This window comes from Leptopilina heterotoma, unplaced genomic scaffold (assembly GCF_015476425.1).
Source record: "Leptopilina heterotoma isolate Lh14 unplaced genomic scaffold, ASM1547642v1 Lhet_286, whole genome shotgun sequence".
NCBI lineage: Eukaryota > Metazoa > Arthropoda > Insecta > Hymenoptera > Figitidae > Leptopilina > Leptopilina heterotoma.
In genome coordinates, this window is record NW_025110993.1 from 425,989 (window position 1) to 442,515 (window position 16,527).

The 16,527-nt window shown below is 23.8% G+C and overlaps 2 protein-coding genes across 5 annotated transcripts in view; one reads left to right on the top strand and one right to left on the bottom strand.

Annotated features, from left to right (window-relative positions):
• The window catches only part of LOC122504264 (MICAL-like protein 1), a 90,927-nt gene that overhangs the window by 73,707 nt on the left and 693 nt on the right, over nt 1-16,527 (top strand). For 2 of the 4 annotated variants that reach the window (XM_043615280.1, XM_043615279.1), the window contains exons 4-9: nt 1,173-1,261; nt 12,905-14,466; nt 14,555-14,750; nt 15,314-15,646; nt 15,802-15,937; nt 16,220-16,448. In XM_043615280.1, the coding sequence (XP_043471215.1) occupies nt 1,173-1,261; nt 12,905-14,466; nt 14,555-14,750; nt 15,314-15,646; nt 15,802-15,937; nt 16,220-16,448 (2,545 nt within the window). Of the gene's footprint in view, nt 1-1,172; nt 1,262-7,849; nt 7,904-11,407; nt 11,529-12,904; nt 14,467-14,554; nt 14,751-15,313; nt 15,647-15,801; nt 15,938-16,219; nt 16,449-16,527 lie in introns of those variants that run through there. The other 2 variants (XM_043615282.1, XM_043615281.1) reach the window with 2 other exon arrangements.
• Nucleotides 1-16,527, bottom strand: part of LOC122504266 (protein-lysine N-methyltransferase EEF2KMT) — a 34,392-nt gene that overhangs the window by 14,726 nt on the left and 3,139 nt on the right. The window lies entirely within an intron of this gene.

Below are 16,527 nucleotides of genomic sequence, written 5' to 3' on the forward strand. Positions count from 1 at the left end.
TCTTTTTCTGCTTAAGGAATAACTTATGTAACATATCAAGATAAAAAGAACTGTTCGCCTTCAAATTTTCAAATTCATTATTCGTTGCGTAATTTCAAGATTCAGATAAAGGGGAAATTAATAATAATAATAATAATAATAATAATAATAATAATAATACATTAATTAATTATTTATTTGATTCATATTTTCAAATATATATTATTTAATATTATTATTTATATATAATTACAATTCAACTCTTGATTTATTATATAATTAAAACTAATATTTTTATTATACAAAATTTTCAATTTACAATTATAACTTTTTGAATAATTTCATAATAAAAAATTTTAAAAATTCACTTATTAATTACAAAATTAATTATTATTGTTTATATTTTCAAAAATTTTAATAAAACTCTTCGCAAGAATTCAATTATTTTTATAAATAGTAAAATCTTTGGTAAAATTCAATTATTTTCAATAAAATTCCACGAAATAATTCAATTTTTTTTATAATTATTTTTTTGAATAGTATAATCTTTGCAAAAATTCAATTATTTTCTAAAATTTTCCAAACTTCTTCGAAGACACGATTATTTTAAAAACTTGAAAGAAATTGTTTATAAAATTCAGTTACCTACTGTAAAAATTTTCAATTAAAATTATTAAAGAAAATCGAAAAAGAAAATTGAAGGAAATTCTTCAAAAGAATTTAATTAGGATTTTTAAAAATTTTTTTGCAAGAATTCAATTATTTTCATAAATAATAAAATTTTCTCGAAGAAATTCAATTATTCTGAAATTTATTGATACAATTCTTTTATCAAGAATTCAATGATTTTCAATATATTCATTTTAAAATTGAAATTATTTAAAAAGAAAATTTATTTAAAAAGTTAAGAAACAAAAAAGCAAACAATAACTACCTTCAAACTGGGAACATATTACTGGAATATCAACGATTATTAATAATATAGATGTAATCTGGAATATTAATTTTAACAATTAAAATTAATTAATATGTCAAGAGACAAATTAGAGCAAATATACTGCGCAGGTCAACGGGAGGAACCTAATCTAATGATTTAGGTCAAAATTCACAAATTAAATGTCAAAAAAATAGAAAATTTGATTATTATATATTAATTAAGCGACTGGATAACTGACTATTTTTTTATTTTTCAGTTTCATCACCAACTCGACTGGCCCTAAATCGAACAACTGAAAGTTCCTCCGAAAGAATTGCACCAGTACCAGAATCTCCTAAACCGAAGGTAATTATTATCGCACTTTATCAATAATTTTATTATTATTTTTTCCCTGTTCCTCTTTTATTTTAATTTATTTCAATAAAAAATGCTTTTTCCCTCTAACTTTTTCTTTGCCGGCATTTTAAAATTATGATCACATTGCTTTATTTTGTACTGCTCTGTTTTCATTTAATAGAAATAGAAAAAACTTTATTTAAAATTTTTTTTTACAATAGCGGCTAAATTAATTACTAATTAGTGTTTAATCGATCTTTTGGGCTTTAAATATGTGTGTAAATGTATCATCACTTTAATGAAATGTGCAATTAAATGCTGCAGGCAAAAATTACATTTTAGTCACATACACATATGAATATGTGTATAATTTACGAAAAGCCGTCAGCTCATGTTTCCAATTCATTAACAGGCTTTTGAACCATATATGCATTATATACAATGTAGTCTTATGTGTGTATAATCCTTGAAAATCCTCTAATGAATTTAATTTTCAACGAAAGTTTCAAGAACCAATTTACGTTGAAATTTATGATCCCCCTCTCCATAATAGCATATTAATATTTCACGAAATTATAATATTTATAATAATTATAATAATATATATAATATAAATTATCTCCTGGCTCCTCTTTTGCCCTCTCCAATCTATACTTGGCATTTTCTCCATTTTTCATATAATATGCATAAACAGTTTTGCCTTTTTAATAAATTAATAACTTTCTCTAAAGAAAGGAAATATAATTCTAATTCTAATTGCAATTGTAAATATAAATATAAAAATTAAAAATCGGATGTCGATAACCTAGATTTCTATAAAACCGACTATCGATAACATAGGTTTCTATGCCAACGAAAAAGTTTAAAATTCTTCATTTCGTATTTTAATACGTAATGAAGAATTCTAAACTTTTTCGTTTTAATTTTCCCCGTGTTGAATCGATTTAAATTTAAATATTTTAACTGTAATCGTTAAAAAGTTTTCACTGCTTTAAGTAGCCCTTGGTAAAGTAGATTTAAATATTTTATCGATACTCTGGAAATCAATTCTGTAGATTTTTTTTACTGGCCACTTGGGTGAAACGTTTTTATATTTATACTGAATAAAGAATATATTCGTCTTTTTTAACGGTGATAGATTAATGAGTTGACTATATATCGTATTTGCAAAGCGTAAAGTGAATTTAACCCATTTTTTTTATTATCGTTCCTCGATAAAAATGGATTTTAATTCTTTATCGACTATTGGAACTATGAAAATCAATTCTTAAGAGTTTTATTGGTAAAGTTATTGACGTTCGATAAAGCAAAACTTTTTTTTAACGGTGACCGGTAAACACTATTTTACTGGCAATCGGTAAAGCAGATTCCTAGTTCTTGCGCTATTAAATGTAATATTTATATTTATAACATTATATTTAAATAATATCTTATCATTTAATACTTATAGTGAATGTCTGTCTATCTGTCTCTGGGTGTAAAAATAGAAAAAAAAGTTTATTAACATAGCATCTAGTCTAATTTTCATTAACTATTTAATCAATTGGTTTTTATTTTATGCAGGGCTCGAACTAGATCCGTAAATCCCGTAAAGATCCGTAAATTTGCTTCAAGTCCGTAGAAGGCAGTTTTTTAATAAAAAAAGTTTGTAATTTGGTAGAAAAAGGACAAAAAGTTCGTAAATTGTACGATATAATTGAGAAAATTTTAGAGAAATTTCAAATGATTGCAGAAATTCAATTATTTTCAAAAGTCATCAAATTCTTCGCAGAAATTCAATTATTTGCAAAAATTAATAAAATTCTTCACAGGAATTCAACTATTTTCCAAAAATAATAAAATTTTTCGATGGAATTCAATTATTTTAGAAAAAATAACCAAATTCTTCAAAGGAATTCAATTATTTTCAAAATTTATTAAAATTCTTTGCAGATATTCAATTATTTTGAAAAATTAATAAAATTCTTTGGAGGAATTCAATGATTTTTTAAAAATAAGAGAATTCTTTGTAAAAATTAAATTATATTCAAAACTTTTAATGAAATTCTTCACAGTAATTAAATTATTTACCAAAATAAATTGAATTCTTTACAGGAATTGAATTTTTTTCCAAACAATAAATTCTTCCATAAAGTTTTCACAGGAATTAAATTATTTACCAAAATTAATTGAATTCTTTACAGGAATTGAATTTTTTTCAAAAAATAAATTCTCGCATATTTAATAGAAAAATATTCTAATAATTGAAATTTTCTAAAATTAAATTGTAAAGAAATGAATTTGAAAAATCACAAAAAACTCTTTCCAAAATTATTATAAATAATTATAAATAATGGATTTAAAAAAGAATTTTAGTTAAAAAAACACTAAAAAAATTATTTATTTTTGTATTTAAATAATTGAATTTACGTTGAATATTTTTATAAAAATTGATTTAAAAATGAATGTCAGTTGATATTTTAGATAATAATTGAATTCAATTATTTTCTTAAATATAATAAAATTTTTCTCAGGAATTCAATTATTTGAAAAAATGTTATAAAATTCGTTACAAGAATTCAATTATTTTCAAGAATTTTTTTTAATTCAATGATTCATTCAATATTTACTATTTTAATCAAAATTTTCAAAAGAATTCAATTATTTAAAAAAATTTTAATAAAATTCTACGCAAATATTTTATTATTTTCATAAAAAATAAAATTCTTTTTAAGAATTCAATTATTCGTAAAATTGAATATTGTAAATAAATTGATTTAGAAATCTGTAATAATTGGTCCGTAATTTTTCATTTTTGGTCCTTATTTTGAAATACTTTGACTGGTTCGAGCCCTGTTTTATTGTCTGACAATTACTGTTTTTTCTACTTAAAATTGATTGTTTTTTCGTAGAGTGTGTATTAATTTTCATTCATTCGTATATTATTTTTGACTCAAAAACAAATATAATATTATTTTTCTTTTTTCACAAGAATCAAGAAGCGAACAGTATTCTGTTTATAAAGGAACGTAATATGAAGGAAAAACGTTTTTGTAGTTCCTAAGCAATTTTCATTCTTGAAATCATTGTGTTTCATCATCGTGATTCAGCCTGAGCCACCGACATAGCGGATATAGTAGTAGTGATAGTAGTAGTAGAGTGGGCGAGAATATCTCACAAAGGCTCATCTCTTTTAACTCAACTTTCAATCTCAAAGCCATTGTAAAGTGAAGTTCATTAAAATTACTAGTTTCCCTTTTTTGGAACTGAAATGGAATTTTTAATAGTTCCGTCTCACTCTAATAAAGAAACTTTCACATTTTCTTAATTACATGTACACATATATTATATCTTATATCTATACACATTTTAATTTCCTATTTTATCATCTTCAGTATTAACATACGATATACGAATTTATCTCACTTTATTGACTTTTAATTGCATTATTATTTTTTTATAGTTGCATTTTATTACCTTTTAAAATTCATTAGGTTTTCTATGATAAATTTTTATTTAATATATCAGATTCCATTCATTATAAAATTAATAAGCAGCGACAATAATTATTAATAGTAAACAAAAAATTTATTTTTTTATTGCAAAATAATAATAGTAAAAAAATTGATTTTATTCAAATCAAATAAATTACACCGATTACTTGACTAATTCAAGTAAATATTCAAGTAAATATTTACTTCAATCAACTAATTTTTATTTTAGTCAATTAAATGGTATTTGCTTCAAACACTGAAAATATTGCTTGGTTCAAATACAATTTAATTAACTCAATAAATAAAAATTATTTGATTCAAGTAAATATTTAATTGATAATTGTCAAGTAATCCGTTATTTGAATTAAATAAATTTTTTTTCAGTTTAGTTATTTCAATTCGATGTTTAAATAATTTTTTCATATTTGTACTGAATTTTTGTTGCTTCGTCTTCTAGAATTTATTTAATTCTTAAATAGAAAAGTTAATTATATATTAAGATTTTGTTTTCTTTAGAAAAGGCAATTGTTGTTACTTTATTTTTTATAATCCGTATGATAATGCAATTATTAGTTCATAATATGCGTTGGTAAAAAAGATTAAATGCGTAGGCAATAGAAAAATAATTTTTAACTTAAAAAAAAATAATACAGAAAAAATTAATCTTTATTTTCTTATCTTTATTAATTAAACAAGATTTATTCGAAATTGCGTTTGCAAAAGAATAAAATAAGACTATAAATCAAAATAAATATATAAATCATATCAGAATGCACTATACAATATACATCTATTTGAGTTGAAAGCTTTCGACATTACAATAACAAAAGAATTTCTATAAGTCCATATACAATATCAATATGGGCAAAAATATCTTTGACAATAAAAATTTTCACTTTCCACTTTATATATTTTATTATTCCATGTGGTATATATTAATGGCTCAAGGATAATTCACATATCTATATATTTATATTTAACACGCGTAGGCGAACTAGAATAACGGGAATTTCAATTTTTTTTGTCTCCTTTCAAAATAAAAAAAAATTACATAACAATGTAAATTATAATATTTAAACTTTTCATTGTTCGATGGCAAAAATACATATGACAAAATTAAAATTACATTTACTATTATTTTTTTCTCTTTTTCGACAGACGGAATGCAAATTGTTTCCCTTTTTTCTGTATGTCGTTCATTTTTCTCGAGCATTTAAAATTGAAATGTAGACAGTTTACTGTGAAATGAATTTGTGATTTTTGGTGTTCTGAGGGAAAAAGTTTTTAATGAACAAAATTTTTTTGTCTTTGAATTTTAAAAGGGGTGAAAAAAAGAAGAATTGAAAATTCAATTGTTATATCATTATTTTGAATCCATCATGCAATAAAAAATTATACACTGAAAAAAATGATTCAAATAACCAGTCCGAGTCAAATAAGAAAACATTTTACTTAAAACTAGAAATTCAAATTTTCAAGAATTTTTAACTAAAATTCTTCTTTAAATCTAATTATGTATTTTTAATAATTTTCGAAAAAGTTCTTTGACAATTTTCAAATCCATTTCTTTACAATATTCAATTTTACAAAATTCCAATTATTCGTAAATTCTTCAATTCAATAAATATTAGAAAATAAAAACTTGAAATAATTTTAAAAAAACTTCCCAAAATTAAACTTTTTCAAAATTCAATTATTTTTTAAAATTCACACCACATTGCTTTTAATATTCAATTATTATCTAAAATTTTAACTGAAATTCATTTTTAAATCAATTTTCATTAGAAAGTTATACGAGAATTCAATTATTTATAAATACAAAAATAAAAAATTTATTTAATAATTGAATGTTTCTTAAAATTGAATTCTCATAAAGATTTTTATCAACAAATTTTTAAATAATTGGATTCTTTCAACGAATTTGAATCAAAATTTTAAGAATAATTTGAGTTTTATTATTTATGAAAATAATTGAATTCTTGCGAAGAATTTTATTAAAATTTTCAAAAATAATTGAATTCTATGTAAAAAAAAAAATTAACAGCAAATTCAATTTTAATAAAATTCTTGGCAAGAATTCAATTATTTTCAAAAATATCAAAATTTTAGCAGAAATTCAATTATTTTTAAAACAATTTAAAAAAAATGTCTCGATAAAATTCAATTATTTAAAAAATTTTAATGAAATTGTTCGAAAGAATTCAATTATTATAATCTAAAATTTGAACTGAAATCCATTTTTAAATCAATGTTTATGAGAAAATTCTACTAGAATTCAATTATTTAAATACAAAAATAACAATTTATTGAATAATTGAATGTTTCTTAAAATTTAATTCTCATAAAGAATTTTATTTATAAATTTTTAAATAACTGAATTTTTTTGACAAATTTTAATAATATTTTTAAGAATTTTTTTCAAGGAATTTGATTAAGTTTGTATTAAAAATAATTGAAATTCCGCAATGTGTTTTATTATTTATGAAAATAATTGAATACCTCAGAAGAATTTTATTATTTACGAAAATAATTGAAGCCCCATAAAAATTTTATTATTTATGAAAATAATTGAATCCCCGTAAAAATTTTATTATTTATGAAAATAATTGAATAATGATTACGAAGAAATTAATAAAAAAAAATTGTAAATAAATTCTTGTGGAATTTTTATTATTTTTTGAAAATAGTAGAAATTGAAAATAATTGAAATTTTGCCAAAAATTTTATTTAAATATTTGAAAATAATTGAATTTTGGAGAAGAATTTGATTATTTCTAAAGATAATTGGAATATTGACAAGAATTTAAAAAAATTTGTTGAACATAATTTAATTTCATTGCACTTCTTTTTTTAATGTTTATAATAATTTATTATGTTACGTCCTCGTGTTATTTATAACGATAAATTTTAATTTTCTAACGAAGTAAAAATCCTTTCATTATTTCGTCAATAAACCGGAAACTGGAATATTGGATATCCATCAATCAATTTGCATTTAATCTGTCACACACGTTACTTAACTGTCTCTCTTCCTCCCTTTCTCATTTTCTCATTTTCTCTCTCTCTCTGTCTCTCTCTCATTAGTTACGTTAACTCCTTTATCATTTATTTTTGTTCTCCGCAGGAGGAAAGCTTGGACTTAATGGGGCAATATAAACCTGAAATATTCTGCTAGAAGGTAAATTGCTTTGTTGTTATTGTTTTTTTGCTTTTGTCTTTTGCTTATCAGCATTTGCATGAATATGTCTATTTTTATATTAATAAAAAATATGCTCTTTAACTATTTTCTCTCTAATTTAATTTTTAGCCATTAGTGTTATATAATTAATCAATTTTCTCTTCTTTCTCTTTCTTTACTTATTATTATAATCTCTTACTATTTTATTTTTATAACAAAATTGACAATTTTTACTTTAATTATTATAAATATTATAAAATTTAAATTTTGCTAATCAAACTTTCGTACACTGAACTAAATTTATTTAACTCCAATTTTAATAAACATGTTTTTTATCGAATAAATATTTATTTTAAACGTATAAATATTTACATTTGACTCAGTCAAATTTTCGACAATTTATAATTTATTATATGTAATAATAATTTTATATTTATTTGATAAAAAAAATGTAATATTCACTGGTTTTTATTGAAATATTCGGCTGAATTATTTATATCGATTGTGGGGAAAAAGAAAAAAAATTGAAATACGTTCTTTTGACATTTACGGTTTGCAACAGTATGTGAACAGATGATTTTTTCTTCTTTCTTTTTTTTGTACATTTTTTCCATGAAAATGAAAGAAGTAACATAAATCTAACATCTTTGTGGGTACTAAAAATTTTATAGAGCCACTCGTTTTATCTCTAGTTTTACACACTTTCAAAAGTTTTGTATAAACAAATCACGATTCTTTCTCTCTCTCTCTCTCTCTCTCTCTCTCTCTCTCTCTTTAACTATTTTTTTGTGTATAAAAAATAAAAAAAACGTATTTCAAGAAAAGAACCTTATTTAGTTTATATTCGAAAGAAACTTGATTTCTTCAAAGACTTGATAAGCAAAAAAAACGGGACAAAACAAGAAGTGGTAAAAAGAAGAAAAAGTAGAAAAAAACACTGTATTTAAATATTCAGAGAGCTATTGTATTACGTACACGTCTACTGGGTGTATGTACGGCATATACGTTCAAAGACTCGGTAATCATGATAGAAACTTTGGAATACAAATTAGCCGATTTGGCTGTTAATAAAGCTTAGCATAAGCAATGAACAGAATTTATTCAGTTTTTCGAAATTCGTTTCACAATTTTTTTTATCAAATTCCGAAGAGCAAGGCAAGAATTAGGTCTGTAAATTCCGTAAAAGTCCGTAATTTTGCTACAAGTCCGTAAAAGTCCGTTTCTTTAAATTTCTTAAAGTCCGTAATTTAATTCAAAAAAAGATGAAAAGTTCGTAAATTGTACGATATAATTTGGAGAAATTCAGAGAAATTACAAATGATTGTAGAAATTCAATTATGTTCAAAAATTTTAATTATCTTTAGAAATAATTAAATGCTTCTCTGAAATTCAATTATTTTCAAAAATTTGAATAAAATTCTTGAAAAAATTCAATTATTTAGAGAAATAACAAAATTCTTCAAAGGTATTCAATTATTTTTATAAATAGTAAAATTCTTCGACAAAATTCAATTATTTTCTGGATTTGTAATAAAATTCATTGCAAAATTCAATTATTTTCATAAATAATATTATTCATCACAAGAATTCAATTATTTTTAAAAATTTTTAATAAATTTCATATGGTAAAATTTCAATTACATATTTTCAAAAATTTGACTCATTTCAATGATTTTCAATATCTACTATTGTAATAAAATTACCCAAAAAGAATTTAATTATTTTAAACAAATTTTAATAAAATTATACACAAACTTTTAATTATTTTAAAAAAATAATAAAAATTTCACAGGAATTTCAATATTTACAATTTTTTTTATAAATTTCTTTGCAATCATTCAATTATTTTCATAAATATTAAAACTCATTGCAAAAGTTCAAATATTTTTAATACAAATTTAATCGAATTTCTCAAAAAAATTGTTAAAAATTTTATTAAAATTCGTCAAGAAAATTTAGCTGTTTAAAAATTTATAGATAAAACTCTTTATGAGAATTCAATTTTAAGAAACATGCAATTATTTAATAAATTGTTATTTTTGTATTTAAATAATTGAATTCTAGTAGAATTTTCTCATAAACATTGATTTAAAAATGGTTTTCAGTTAAAATTTTAGATTATAATTATAATTGAACAATTTTTCTCCAAAATTCAATTATTTTCAAAAATTTTAATACATTTCTTGGCAAATTTTCAATTATTTTTAAAAAGTTTCCTCAATTAAATGATTTTTAATATTTATTATTTTAATAAAATTTCCGAAAAGAATTCAATTTATAAAAAAAAAAGTTTGATAAAATTCTGCGCAAACTTTTAATTATTTTTATAAAATAATAAAAATTTCGGGGCAGGAATTCAATAATTTAGAAATGTATTGTAATTTTCTTCGCAATCATTCAATTATTTTCATAATCAATAAATTGTTTTACAGAGATTCAATTCTTTTCGTAAATACAAAAATTCTTTTAAGGAATTCAATTATTTTCAAAAGTAATAAAATTCATTGCAGAATTTCAATTATTTTTAATACAAACTTAATCAAATTCCTTGAAAAATGTAATTATTCTTGAAAATTTTATGAAAATTCGTCAAAATAATTCAATTCTTTAAAAATTTGTTTATAAAATCCTTTATTAGAATTCAATTTTAAGAAACATTGAATTCTTCAATAAATTATTTATTTTTGTATTTAAATAATTGAATTTCAGTAGAATTTTCTAATAAAAATTGATTTTCATTTCATAAAAATGAATTTTAGTTAAAATTTTAGATAATAATTGAATATTAAAAGCAATATACATAGCGTGAATTTTAAAAAATATTTTAATTTTGATATTAATTTTTTTGAAAAAGTTTAATTTTGGGAAGTTTTTTAAAATTATTTCAAGTTTTTATTTTCTAATATTTATTGAATTGAAGAATTTACGAATAATTGAAATTTCGTAAAATTGAATATTGTAAAGAAATGGATTTGAAAATTGTCAAAGAACTTTTTCGAAAATTATTAAAAATAATCGTTGTAAAAAAGAATTTTAGTTAAAAATTCTTGTAAGTAATAATAATTGAATTGTAAATGATTTTATGACTCGGTCATCTTTTATTAATATAAAAAATGTTCTCTTATTTGACTCGGACTTGTTTATATTTTTTGCCAGTAATTGGTCCATAAAGGGTCCATACTTTTTCATTTTTGGTCCGTAAAGTCCGAATAAAAAGGAAAGTAATTTTTTTCGAATTTTCGAAGTTTGTAATCAAAGTAAACATGGCCTGTAATTATTTTTTCTGTGCTTTTCTTCCAAGTACGTCACGAATTGTTACAGTATATTTTTATAATAATTTATGTACGTTTAAAAGTGATAGAGTTGCGTTATATTTATAGGTGTATATGTACAGTGTATGTTCAACAACTACAATAGACTATATGCTTCTGCATCGTTAGTTCCTGGAATGTCTGCGAGCAAAAATAATTACTTCGGTCAGTCGCCCGACGTTTTCCCTTATTGAATTTCAGTATTTTCAGTGTCTTCTGTCTTTTGCCAAAGAAAAACTAAGCACAAATTTTTACAAACTCACAAATATATTTTTATATCGCAGCAAAACATGAATCAAAATTTTCAAATCAAGGTACAAAATATTTTCACAATTTTCTCCTCTACTTCGGAATTTGATTTTTTTTTTTTTTGACATGTTTATTAATAATTCGAATATATTAATTTTTAACATACTTATTGTTATTATCATTATAATTATTATTATTATAATTATTATTATTAATATTTTTATTATAAATATTTTTATTATTATATTATTGTTAGGTATTATTGTTAACATTATTGTTAAAGCGTTTTGTTTATTAATGAGTCAGCACACTTGTTGTCATTACATTTTTTTCTGTAAGATAAGAAAATAACTGTTTGTCTTGAAAAGTATTTTTTGAAAAAGAAACAAAAATGATAATAAAAACTTTCCTAAAGTGACCTTTGTAATATTCAAAAGTTAATTAAAATAATAAACGATTGCGATAAAGGAACTGTCAATTAATAATTTACTAAACAAAAATGCTTATAAGCAATTAATTGACTGTAATTAATAGCGGAAATACGAAAAAATATCAAACTTTTAACATGATGAAAATTAATTTTTTAGAAAAAATGTAATATAATAATAATATTAATTAGAATAGGAATAATATAACAATAATAATAATAATAAGTATATAAAATAATGAATAAGAAGAAATAAAGAAATATATTTCTAATTGGTGAATATTAAGTAAAAATTGAAATTTTTGCTAATTTTTTTTTTTTTTGTATAAATAAATGCAGAGTGTAATTTTCCGTTATAACTATCCATTTTGTATGAAAGTAATTAGTAATTAAATAAGATTAGATGACAGACGCGGCCGCGGTATAATTAGGTTGATGAAATTAACAAAATAATTACTAAGCGCACGCGGCTACAAATTGTTTCGCGGCAAATTATTATTTTGTCTATTGTTACTTTTGATATAACTTTCGCATGACCCGAAGGAATTTAACAAAAAAAAAAAGGAAAAAAAAGGAAAAAGTTGTTTCTCACACATTCATTTCATTTTTTTTTCTCTGCGGCATGCGAAAAATAGGATGGAAAATAGTTTGTGAAAAGTGAAATAAATTTTTTTATCACCTTTTTTTATTTTTGTTTATTAATTACTTTTTTATTATTTACAGGGTGGCCACAAAAATTTAACTTTGTTAATTTTACTTTCCCTGACTTTTGCCTGAATTCCTTGATTTCTCTGACCTGTGGCAACTCTGTATTTAGGTTTTTAGACTTTTTTTTTTTTGATTATTTATTGAAAATTTGAAATTATTTGTAACTTATTGAATTTGCTATTTTTATAATTCTGAATTTTTCTCTTTTTCCTTCTCCCTCTTTCTGTCTCTGAACAAGTCAGTTTAATGGCATGCGATTAATCTCGTAATTTTTGTCCATTAACTTATTTTCGTTTTGTTTTTCAGATGGGGTCACGTTTGGGGATGCGGAGGGATCCTTGCGCCGTGTGTGGTCTTCCTGTTTTCCTCGCTGAGAAATTGGTCATCTCCCGTATGCACTATCATCGCACATGCTTTCGCTGTGCCCGCTGTAAAAATCAATTAACACCCGGCAATTACTATGAGACCGAGGACGGACAATATTGCTGTGAAACGTGTCCCGACGAGGAAGCATTAGCATACAATAACGAAGCCACTTGTTTTTCATCACCAACAACAGCGAATGATGATATTTTACAAAAATCTCTCAGCGATGAAGAAAAAATTGTCAAATCAATTGATCCAAAAATTTTACAAACACCACAGACGGCATCAACACCCAATAATAATAATAATAATAATACAGATGATGACAGTAATGATATTTCGTCATATTCGTCATCCGCACAACAATTGAGATTAAAATTCATCGAGAGTAATTTAATAGCAGAAAAATTATCAATTTTTAATGATGATATTGTGTCATTAGATGATGAACTCTCGGCAGCCCCAAATTCATCAGCATTGAGGAGATTAATGATGAGCGATGCTGAAAATAGTGACCCCGTAATAAATGATGATAATGATCAGCGCCTTACTGCCATTTCGTCCCATGACGTAGATTTTAAGTGTCTAGATGATAAGACAAATACCAAAGACTTAGACGGCGAGGCTGCGACTGCATCTCTCGTTCAGCAACGTTTGAAAATGTTCGAGAGTCAGGACAAAAAGTTAAAAGTAGTCAACACCGTCAAGCCTGCTTTGTCCAAGAAGGATTTGACATCCTTCTTCCCCCCAACAAATCAAGAAGAGAATAATGAGATAGAAAGTGATGAAAATGATGGAAATGATGGAAATGATTCCCCAATTTTCGAATCGAAAAAACCTTCCGAAAAATTCAACCCAAGGGAAACAAAATTAAAACGAATGGACACATTAGAAGCCGAGTTTGAACGTCTCCTTGAGTCAAATTCAATAGAATCGGAACAAGTATTTTTAAACGAAACCGAAGAATCGAACATTTTCAATCCGCCAGAAACGGAACTAGAACTAAAACCAGAATTGAAATTAGAGCAAAAAGACACGATTCAATCTCAAGAAAGGGAAATAGAAAAAAAAGAAAAAGTTGAAATCGACAAAAATTATTCGAGAAGTCAATTAGAAACGGATGAATTGAATTTATTCACCGCAAAAGGAATAAATTTGAGTGATGTCCAGGTCGATAATTATCCGCAAGATTTAAATCCATTTGCCGATGAAGAAGAAGAAGAAGTAGAAGAAGAGGAAATTGTCAATGAATCGAAGAAGAATACAAGTAAAATTTCAACAAATCCATTTGGCAGTAGTGATGATGAAGAAGAAATGAAAATCCAAGAGACAAGAATTAAAAGACGTTTGAAAGCACCGGAAATTAGTTTGAATCCATTTTCCAGTGAAGATGATGATGATGACGATGAATATAATAATGATAACAATACAAAGGGAAAAAATATCGAACGAGATAAAAATGTTCCGATTAATTTCCCTGTTCCTAAACCAAGAACAATCAAGTGAGCTTCATTTTATTTAATTCGCAAATTTTATTTCATTGGTTTTTGTTATTTTCTAGGTATTAATTTTGAAATAACTTTTTTGCAGTCTTATAACATCAAAGCAGAATTTGGAACGGAGCGGAATGTACGCTTCGAATACTTCCCTGGCAAGTTGTGGATCCACACCTGGGGCAAGTTCTCGAAAGAAAAAACCTGCACCACAGCCACCTACCAAAGAAATCCTTTCTTCACCCCATTCGAATCCAACCACACCGAAACGTAATTCATCTATTAACACTACTGTGAGTATTAATTTTAAAACTATTTTTTTCAATTAAAAGTCGATTCATTGTTTGCTTTTTTGTTTCCTAACTTTTTTAATAATTTTTTTCAAATATTTTCAATTCTAAAATTAATCTATTAAAAATCATTGAATTTTTTCGAAGAATTTTATTATTTTATTAAAATTTTTGAAAATAATTGAAATCTTCAAAAGAATTTTATTTTTTATAAAGATAATTGAATTTCTAGAAAGAATTTTACTGTTTTAAAAAATAATTGAATTGTTTCGAAGGATTTATTAAAATTTTCTTGAAAATAATTGAATTTTTTCAAAAAAATGTATTATTTCGAAAAATGACTGAATTTTTCCGGAGAATGTTATTAGTTATGAAAATAATAGAACTCTTGCGAAGAATTATATTTAAATTTTCGAAAGTATTAACAATAATAATTAATTATGTACTTAATAAGGGAATTTTAAAAATTTTGATTATGAAATAATTTATATTTGAAAATAAAAAATTTTGTAATTTACATAATAATAATAATAAGTTAATAAATATTTATATTTAATTATTTATAGAACTCATCACCACACATGACGCCACGTATGAGAAAATCAAAACCAGCACCACCTCCACCAATTTTAACTAGTACACCACAAAATGAATCACTTTTATCGCACATCAATTGTAATGAATCTCCGATTCAAGAATTAATCAGCGATGACGATTTATGTAAATTAAATATGTGGGAGGATCAAAAATCGAATAAAGATGAAGTAAATAGAACGAGACAGAGTCTCTCTTGTCACGATAGTCAATCGTATGCTTCATACGCGGACAAAAGTGTTCAGGGAAAATGGAAAAGAAAAAAGGGGCCGGCACCCCCTCGACCAGTTCCCCTTCGCAGAAAGGTAAATTAATTTCTTAAATCTATATTAATTTCTGTTACTTTTTCTTTTAAAATTTTTAAAATATATTCTTTTTTATTGTTTATTCTTTTTTTTTATTTTGGAAAGGAAAAAGGTAATCTCTAAATTGTACTCACAAGTAAATAAAAAATTTTTAGATCAAAGTATTATCGATGAAAGATATAAAATTGGAACTGGATCAAATAGAATTACAACAACAAGGTTTGGAACGACAAGGCGTCCGTTTGGAGCAAATAATTCGAGATAAATCCGAATCGAAACCAAACGGGGAAGGTAATCAGTTTTTCTCCATTTTTATTTAACCAAATAGTTTTTTTTCCTCATTAATTAAAAATAATTACAATACAATGCACTTTTTTCATTTAACTCCGAATGTTTATTTTAGAAGATAAATTTTGATTTATTTTCTATTTCATTGAACTGAATAATTTTCGCGTAAGCAGAACTTTTAACTTTTCTATTATCGAATTTAATTTATCAAATTTTGTCAATTAATAATTAATAGTGGACTGTTAATTTTGTTATTAATTTGCTTTTAATTACTTGCCTCTTTAGACTCGAATTTAGATGGAGACGTGGAAGAATTAGTGTTAGAATTATTTGTCCTCGTGAACGAAAAGAATGAATTGTTCAGGAGACAAGCGGAATTAATGTTATTACGAAGACAGCAGAGATTAGAGGAAGAACACGCTGATGTTGAATATCAAATAAGGTGCCTTATGTGTCAACCTGAAGCTACAAAAACTGATTTTGATAAGCAACGAGAGGAAACATTAATCCAAAGGTATTTTAAAAGATTATAATTCTGTCCTTTTTCTGCAAAACGTAAAAAATCTTTTCCTTTTCTAACATTTTTCATTTAA